The sequence below is a fragment of the Sinocyclocheilus rhinocerous genome, unplaced genomic scaffold (genome assembly GCF_001515625.1).
Source record: "Sinocyclocheilus rhinocerous isolate Xijiao unplaced genomic scaffold, SAMN03320098_v1.1 scaffold1136, whole genome shotgun sequence".
NCBI lineage: Eukaryota > Metazoa > Chordata > Actinopteri > Cypriniformes > Cyprinidae > Sinocyclocheilus > Sinocyclocheilus rhinocerous.
The window spans coordinates 1-9402 of NW_015647033.1; the positions used below are offsets into that span (position 1 = coordinate 1).

General features: G+C 37.5%; 1 protein-coding gene across 2 annotated transcripts in view; it reads left to right on the top strand.

The window, feature by feature from the left end:
* Window positions 1–263: 263 nt before the first annotated feature.
* LOC107708347 (sarcoplasmic/endoplasmic reticulum calcium ATPase 2-like) overlaps window positions 264–9402 on the top strand; it is a 39446-nt gene continuing 30307 nt past the window's right edge. The window contains exons 1-5 of one of the 2 annotated variants that reach the window (XM_016512540.1): window positions 264–554; window positions 664–889; window positions 1317–1334; window positions 1427–1509; window positions 4808–4912. In XM_016512540.1, the coding sequence (XP_016368026.1) occupies window positions 772–889; window positions 1317–1334; window positions 1427–1509; window positions 4808–4912 (324 nt within the window). In that variant the 5' untranslated portion in view covers window positions 264–554; window positions 664–771. Of the gene's footprint in view, window positions 890–1316; window positions 1335–1426; window positions 1510–4807; window positions 4913–9402 lie in introns of both variants that reach the window. The other variant, XM_016512539.1, reaches the window with a different exon arrangement.

Genomic DNA, 9402 nt, shown 5'->3' on the forward strand with positions numbered 1-9402 from the left:
ACATATATATACATACATACATACATACATACAAACATATACATACAATCACATGCTTTGAAGGTTTATTGTGTGTACTTTGGTCAACATATATCAATACAAAATACCCCCATATCTATCCTCTAAATATAGAGCATATCAGGGACATATCTGTGCTACACCCTTCTTCATCTGGAGTGACGTCGGCCAAGAGGGTCAGCTGATCCACACTGACGTGACGAAGAAAAGTCAAAGAAAGGAACGGGATTTCCGGAGTCCGCGCAGCCAATGAGTGCATTCCACATGCGGACAGCGAGAGCAGTACATGCGGATCAGGAGAGCGGCACAGCGGAGACACGCGATTGGTGCTAGAGCTGCGAACACCGGCAGTGTGCTGCGGTTCACGGGAATGAACGAGGGATAGATCCGAAAGACTAGTTAAGGGCTTTGTTTGGTTACTCGGCACATCATAAGGACACTAGGACTCCAAGCAGACATCGAAAAAACTTAAAGACCAAAAACAACCAGCGAGTTTACGATGCGCGTTGTGTAATTCTTGCTTGAATTAGTCCGTGGTTTGTAACTTTTCTTCTCATTAAACGCCTGAACTAAAAAGTTAACATCGGCTTTTATCGTGTACTGTTTATCTGAGGTCACTAACGTTACTGTTGTTTTTGGTTCAAGTTTTTCGTGGGTCCGAAGGTCTTGGGAATCAGGACTGAAGGCTTTCAAGAAGCCAGTTTGTGGGGGGGTTGCGAGTCCGTTCATAATCAGCGTGTCCGTCCGTCCACGATGGAGAACGCACATACGAAAACCGTGGAGGAAGTTTACAGCTTTTTCGCCGTGAACGAGAGCACGGGGCTCGGCCTGGAGCAAGTGAAGCGTCAGCGGGAGAAATGGGGACCGAACGGTGAGTGAGCGAACGTGGCCCGGCTAATGCTAACAGAGGAGACTGGGATCGGCAGTGCAAAGGAAAGCAAAGAGGTTTAGATGATTTCGCAATGTGTGTCTAGTGTAAAAGTATTGTTGGGCCCGTGAGAGAGCGGGCGCACATGCGGCAAGGTTCATTTCATCAGCCGGCATGTGTCTGAAATGAAGGCGCGTGACGTCACTGCTGCTCGCCACCAGCGACTACTTATTTTACAGATTTGGCCAGAAATTAGTGTTGTAAATATAAACAACCTGTTTTTTTACGTATTGAATTTTTTCGCACTGAAGTTAAAATCTCAGTTGTCTTTTGCTGTGAAGCCTGAATGATGCAGATTATTTTACTGTAATCTAATGTTACGAATATCTTTCCCCCCCCCCCATGCTGTGAATCTTTGGCTGTCCCACAGAATTGCCTGCGGAAGAGGGTAATCTTTTGTCATGATTTTTTTTACGTCTTCTTTTATGCATTCCACACCTTGGTCTTTATTATCATGTATTCACATGCTTTTGACTTCAGGAAAATCACTGTGGGAGTTGGTGGTGGAGCAATTTGAGGATCTTTTAGTGAGGATTCTTCTCCTGGCAGCTTGCATATCTTTTGTAAGTACCTCAGTACAGTTAGAATACAGTACTTGTTTAGTTTTCCATATCATCATTTTCCCCAGTTTTATCTGGATTAGGTTAAATAAGGGTCGATTATATTGGATTCAGCATTTGTCATTGTGCAGAGGACAAGTACCTTAGTATGTAACCAGAAATTAAACTAAACTTTTCTGGGGAAAAAATGGTTGTTAGTTTATATGGGGGGAAAAATAAGCCAAAGCATCAAGCTTTGGCTGTCACCAAGCAATGTGAAAACTAAACAACGATCTGGAACAGCATATGTTAGTGGAATGGAGTTACAGAGAATTCCTCTCCCTGTGTTCTGTAATTACTCAGCTCCAGTTCCATTCCGGGTTTTCCACTGGTTCTAAAAATGACGTTCTAAAACAGATCAAAACTGTTATATAAAATGTAATATAGCATATAAATAATGGTGAGGTGCAAATCTTAACCAAACAGAACTTTATGATTCATGTTTGGTTCGTTAAGAATTTTAGCTTATTTTTTTATCACTACGTGTCATGTTAAAAACTGCGATGCAATGGGTAATGATACGTACCATGCTGAAAGGTATCTGAGTGCTTCATAAATGCACTGTGTGATATTTTGGTCATGCTACAAAATGCTGTCATCAGGCTACAAGGTGATGATGTACAGCGGTTCACTCAGTGGTTCATTTATGCTGTCTGGAGTCTTTAACACTTGTCTGTTCTGGATAATGTTTCACGCTGGAATGGGAAGCATGGTGCAAGTCTAAGAGGGCTTAGAGTGCTCTCACTGAGAACATGGTGTAAAATACTTTGGCCTGGAGGTTAGGTTACTGTGTTAAACCAACTGTCATCCACTTCCTGTGTTTGGACCTGTGGGTGTGCTGAAAAATCACTGTTTGTGGCATCAACATTGAAGATTATTATTATTACAGCATGCTTGTTTACATGACAAATATATGAAAAGGGGGGGGGGGAAACGACGTTTCTTAAATCCATTTGCTTTTGTTACTGACTGCTTGTTTCTCATCTTCACATCTGGTGTCCAGTGTTGTGACACTGCACAAGTGTTACTGGCAACAGGAAAGTTGTTCCCTCAGAATCGGTCCTGTGTATTGTTTGAGATCTCTTAAGCCCCATTGGCACCTAGCCACATACAGGTCTAAACAAGGTCCAAACGTGTTATGCTTGCCCTGACTAACCTATCATAGAGATGCATTAACTTGCTGTTACACTCACCTTTGTTATTCCCACAAGGCAAGGGTGTTATTAAATCAGCACAGTGTATCCCATCAGGACTAAGCACAGCAACTGGAATTTACAACCACAGCTATTTCCAAAAGAACCTTTTATAATTGAAGTCAGTTGAATGATTTTGAGTGGCATCTCATTTAATGGACTGAATTTTGAAAAAGCCATTGTGCTTTGTATTCAGAAGTCATAAGTTTGACCAGAAATAGAATTTAAAGGGTTAGTTCACCCAAAAATGAAAATTAGCCCATAAATTACTCACCCTCAAGTCATCCTAGGTGTATATGACTTTCTTCTTTCAGACGAATCCAGTCGGAGTTATATTAAAAATTGTCTTTGATCTTTCAAGCTGTTTAATGCCACTCAGCGGGTGTTGCATGCATTAGCCCAAAAGAAGTTAAATAAAAAGCACCCATCCATTAAAAAAAAGTGTCTCGCACGGCTCTGGGGGGTGAACAAAAGCTTCGATGCATTTTTGTAAGAAAAATATCCATATTCAAAATGTAATAAATCAAAAGTATCACATCTTATAGTTGTTCAACAAAGACAAAACATATTGCCACAACTCGGTTAATTGATGAATTAAAATATATTTTAAAAATATGTATACACTGTTGAAAATTTTGGGGTTGGTAAGATTTTTTTTGTTTGTTTTTGAAACAAGTCTTGCTCTCACCAAGGCTGCATTTATTTGATCGAAAATACAGCAAAGACTGTAATATCAAATATTACTTCAATGTAAAATAACTGTTTTCTATTTTAATATATTTAAAATGTAATTTATTCCCGTGATGACAAAGTTGAATTTTCTGCAGCCTTTACTGCTCTCTTCAGTGTCACATGGTAATGCTAAAAATGGTTGTGCAGCTTAATATTTTTGTGGACACCGTATTTAGTTGAAATAGGAATATTTTGTAACATTAGAAATGCCTTTGTCACATCTGATCAATTAAATGCATCCTTACTTGAAAAAGTTTAATTTTTACTTTAATTTTAAAAAAATAATAAAAACAACCTATCACAAACTTTTAATAGTAGTACATGCATATTGTATTCATCTGTTATACAGTGTATTATGCAAATATAATGTATATCTGTATGTATATGTATAATGTATATAATGTAATCTCTATAATGCTTTATAGGTCCATGCTGTTCGTTGAGCTAAATTGGGGTAGAGGATGTTACCAGACGCATGTCTATGATTAGACTAATTGATAAAGAACAGTTTGTCTGTGTGAACTAGCTTAGGGACTCAATGTATCATCGAAATGATGACCAAGAGCTGCGAAGGAAACCTCTCATACAAGGTCAGGGATTTAATCGAACAGAACTCAAGCTTGTCCTAGAGTACCCTCTGAAAGATAAAACAGGACGTTACAGAAGCAATATTCTGGAGACTGCATAAGGAATACTAAGCTTTTTGCCTCACTAGAATATGTGGGTTGGTGTTAAAAGACTCACTTTGGTTTTATGCTCTGACTGCACATTGCTTCTGTTTGTGTATTGGTGTTTGCAAAGACAGACACCATTGTTCATACATGAGTATTAGATATTGCCATTACATTCTCAATTGACCAGTGAGACCTCTTGTGTGGCCCAGGTATACCCTTAGAGTCTAGACTGATGAAAGCTGGTCTATCTTAATTTGGATCATATTACATGCTTCAGCAGTTACTGGGCCTTGTCTGGACAGTGTCAGCATGCCTGTAAATTCACATAGCTGGCTCGTTAAGTACTTTGTCTCAGTTATACTGCCTAGAAGTGGCATGCATAAAATATAGTCGTGCTTGTGAAGTTGCTGACGACGGTCTGTTTTGACACATGGCATAAAGCCACAACTCCTGCCAAGCCTCATGATATAGAGAGACATGCTTGAGGTACAAAAAAGTGTAAAAACGTGATGCACTAAACGGTTTATAAGGTGTCTTCCCTGGAAGACTCCTTGGTGTTTTTCAGTCATTTGGTAATGTGTGGGTATTTGGCGAACTTCGGAATGAAGGAAATATAAATGTGAATGAAATTCTGATTTAAATGTTTTTATTTTTTTTAAATAGGTACTGGCCTGGTTTGAAGAGGGAGAGGAGACCATTACAGCATTTGTGGAGCCTTTTGTTATATTACTAATTCTTATAGCCAACGCCATTGTAGGTGTCTGGCAGGTAAGTTTGGACTACATTTTCTTGAGTTTTGCCTTATTTTACACTTTTTCTGAGCAAAATGATTGCTAAGCGCTAATACAGTAATAGCTGTAAGGTTTCTAGTTTGCGCAGGTCAAAGGAGTGTTTTGATTTTGACATATATTTTAATTTTATGCAGATAGTCTCACTTAAACAGCTTCCAGTCTGCTAAAGACAGATTGGACAAGTAATGTCCCACATAATCGCTAAATCCTGGTTTTTGCATATTGACGTGCTCTGCCAGATGTTTATGAACAATATTTGATTACTTTGTTTGTATGAGAGATGAAGTTTGGGGTCAGTAAGTTTAAATGATCAAAAGTGTTAAATGATAAAAATTGACAGTAAAGGCATTTATAATGTCACAAAATATTCTATTCTAAGATTCCATTTCAAATAAATAGTTTTTTAAAACTATATTCATCAGAGTACTGAAAAAAAATCAGTTTCCAACTTTTGTCATTGACAATAAGAATGTTTCTTGAGCACCATATATTCAGCTTTGCCATCATAAAAATTAATTTCATTATAAATATATTAAAATGGAAAATTGAATATTACTGTTTTTGCTGTATTTTTGATTAAATAAATGCAACCTTGGTACAAGGATAATTGGATCGCATTTGTTGTTATAGTCTATATAATGGGATTTAAAGCTTTACTGTCCTCCAGACCACAGATTTTCCACGGATAGAGCTCACGTGTCTGGGCTTTCAAGTTTGTTTTAGACACTATTATATTGTGAATGTAGATTTTCTTGTACAGTGTAGTTAGCCTTGTTATGAAAATGAAAACATGTGGCCGTTTTTTCCCTGCCCTTTTCTAAAGATAGACCTGCTGTCCCAGTGGAATCCAGCATAGAGCCAAGACCCTATTTTCTCCAGCACCTCTCAGTGGCACTGAAACTCATGTCCCAGATTTCTCGCTATCATTTTATTTTAGTCACCAAACTCACCATTCATTACCCAGACTGCCCCGAGTATCCTCAACCTTGTCTCCTCCTAGTAGTTTTCTACTTTTTCAAATGGTCTTCTCAAAGGGCACAGCAGCAACACCGTGTTAAATGCCTTGGGCTGGAGTTTTACAGATAATATTAGTGTATATAAATGGAAAGAACTCTTTAAAGAGTCCAAAAAAGAGGCTTTAGAGCCTTATAGTCCATGTCTGGTAGCTTTGAGGTCGTCTATATACGATAGTCTATTATCTTTTGACAGATACATGTAGTTTAATCATTAATTTAGTGCACTTAGTTCTTTTTTATGAAAATTTACCAATTTCTTTTTCTCAATACACTACTGCTGAAAAGTTTGGGGTTAGTAATATTTTTTTAGAAAGGTTTTTTTTAAAAGAAATTAATACTTTTATTCAGCAAGGGTGCATTAAATTGATCAAAAGTGACAGTAAACGCATTTATAATGTGTTTACAGAATATTTTTTCAAATAAGTTGTTTTGAACTTTCTGAGTTTTCACAAAAATATTAAGCAGCAAAACTGTTTTCAACATTAATAATAATAAATGTTTCAACACTGATTTATGTTTCTTGGACACTATTCTGAAGGGTCATGTGACAATGAAGACTGGAGTAATGGCTGCTAAAAAAAATTAGCTTTGCCATCACAGGAATAAATTACGTTTTAAAATAACTGCAAAACAGTTATTTTAAATTCATATAATATTTTGCAATATTACTGTTCAATGGTAGGTTTTAAACAAAAGGGACAATTTGTCCAATGTTTCCTGCTCTAGCTTTTAGTAGGAAATGTTCACAAGCGAATTAAAACTAGGCTCATAATTTTAGCTGTTTCCTGAGTTGTTCTTCATCCAGTTTTGCCTCACAGGTGGCCTGCAAGTGTTCCCTTTACAGTTCTTTGGTGCATTGCTTCCCTAATGGCAGGTGTGATGTGAGATGCAAGAGGATTTATTATCCTCTGCTCTCTATGGCCACTTTTTCAATCCGAGAGGAGAGCAGCAGTTGCTAGCCCAGGGCACACTTCTTTTCAGAAAGCACCAGTTCATGCACCTGCTCTGGTAGATGTACAGGCCCATTAAACATCTGCAGCAAAGAACTGAGTCTGATTCGCAGCACTACCATTCAAAAGTTTGGGGTCAGCAAGTTTTTTTTAATCAAATTAATACTTTTACTCAAGGATGCATTAAATGGTTCAGTAGTGACAGGAAAATGTTAAAAGGTTTATATTTTAAAGGGATATTTATTACTCACCCTCGTGTCTTTCCAAACCCGTAAGACCTTTGTTCATCTTCGGAACACAAATTAAGATATTTTTTATAAAATCCGAGAGCTCGCTGACCCTCCCATAGACCGCAAGGTTACTACCACGATCAAGGTCCAGAAGCGTAGTATGGACATCATTAAAATAGTCCATATGACATCAGGGGTTCAACCGTAATTTTATGCCGTTGTGGAGAGTATCATGACGCATGCGCTTACTTCCGCTTCATGTAAACAACACATGCACATGGTGCTGCTGCTTACGTTAACACGTACATGTGTTGTTTACATGAACCGGAAGCGAGCGCATGCGTCATGATACTCTCTCTACAATGGCGGCGCATCGCTACAGGCGGGATGAGGAGAAGAATTGTTGAATAAAGTCGTTATTTTTGTTTTCTTTGCACACAAAAAGTATTCTCGTAGTTTCGTAAAATTACGTTGAACCACTGAGGTCACATGGACTATTTTAATGATGTCCTTGCTACGTTTCTGGACCTTGATCATGGTAGTAACCTTGCGGTCTATGGGAGGATCAGAGAGCTCTCGGATTTTATAAAAAATATCTTCATTTGTGTTCCGAAGATGAACACAGGTTTTACGGGTTTGGAACAACATGAGGGTAATTAGTAATAAATGATAGAATTGTAATTTTTGGGTGAACTAACCCTTTAAATAAATGCTGTTGTTTTCTAAGAATTGTGGGGGGAAAAATCCTACTAACCCCTCACTTTTTGAACGATACAGTACATTGTGTCTGTTTATTTTTGTCAATTATTTTTAGCACTGTAAACAAAATATTATTCTTTAGTCATTTATTTCCTTGCCACATGGACTTAGAGTACTTATTATATGAATGAAATGCATTTTATGAATTATTTAACTGATTTTAATGTCTTTTGGCAATCGCTTTAATCTAAATCTAAATTTTGGCAGAGCATATTCTGTTGGAAAGACTCCATGCTTGAAAGGAGTGTGTTTTTGAGGCAATGCGCTCTGCTTCTTCATTGATGTCTGAATCAAAAGTGTTCTTACAGAGTTAGATTGGCCTTCCTCCTTTCAGTTCTGCTCATTTTAACTGTGAAATGAGAATCGCGAGGCCTCATCTGCCTTTCAACCCTCTCTGCTTTATTTCTCATCATTAACATGATGCACAGGAGTCATTTCTGTATACTTTTTAGCTATCTGAATATTATCACTGATGCTCATCACTGTGGTTAGAATGATTTTAGTGTGATATAACTTACTGCAGGGTGCCTGACTAGAAACTGTCAGTAATTATCAGTATTTTTTGTAAAAAAGTTGCTTATTAGTCTTCAATTGAGAAGTGATACTGATCTGCCTTTTGTGGCGTGTGTATTTATAGCTTATTGCCTTAAATGTCTTGGTGACCACAACCCTTCCCCCCCTTATTTGTTTGGGTCTGGACCTTGAAACTGGTTTTTCGCCCTTAGGCACGCTAGTTTTGTTTGTTTGACATAAGACTTTGTGTTCCCATCATGCAAGAGAAACCACAGGAAGTCCACTGCCAAATTCTCTGCCAAGCAGGCTACCACTATTAGTAATTGTGTCCCTAGGGATTAATCGTGCTGAAAGCATAAGGTTGCCTTAAATGCTAGGGGTGTGAACCTACACTGGTCTCACGGTTCGATTACGATCAGGGCCGTCCTTGGCTGACGTGGGGCCCGGTGCGAGGTAAGGACCTCTAGGTTGATTACGATTATCATGTCATCGATTCGGTTCAATTCGATATCATGATGCAAATATCCTCAATTTTCAATTTTACTTCACATGTATACAATTTTGTCAATTAGTGTTAATTTTGTCAGCTATTTTCATTTTAGTCTTGGTCTTAGTCCCGGGCTAAAATGTCCTTGTTAGTTTTTATCATATTTAGTCAACCTTATCCTATTTAGTTTTAGTCGAGTTTTAGTCGACTAAAAGTCTCAACATTTTAGTCCAAGAAAATCTAAAGTATTTTAGTCTAGTTTTAGTCAATGAAAACTTGACATTTTAGCAATAAGATTATTATTAATTAACCGTACAGCAGTATTAATTTTGGCAGCCATTTTTAATTTAGTCTTAGTCTTACTCAAATGTACATTTTAGTTATCATATTTAGACAAACTTGTCCTGTTTTTGTTTATTCAATGAAATGTATGAGGTTTTTTTAGTCAATGAAATATTAGTCACATTTTCGTCATTCTGTATAATGGTTAAACTGATAAAAAAAAATTTTTT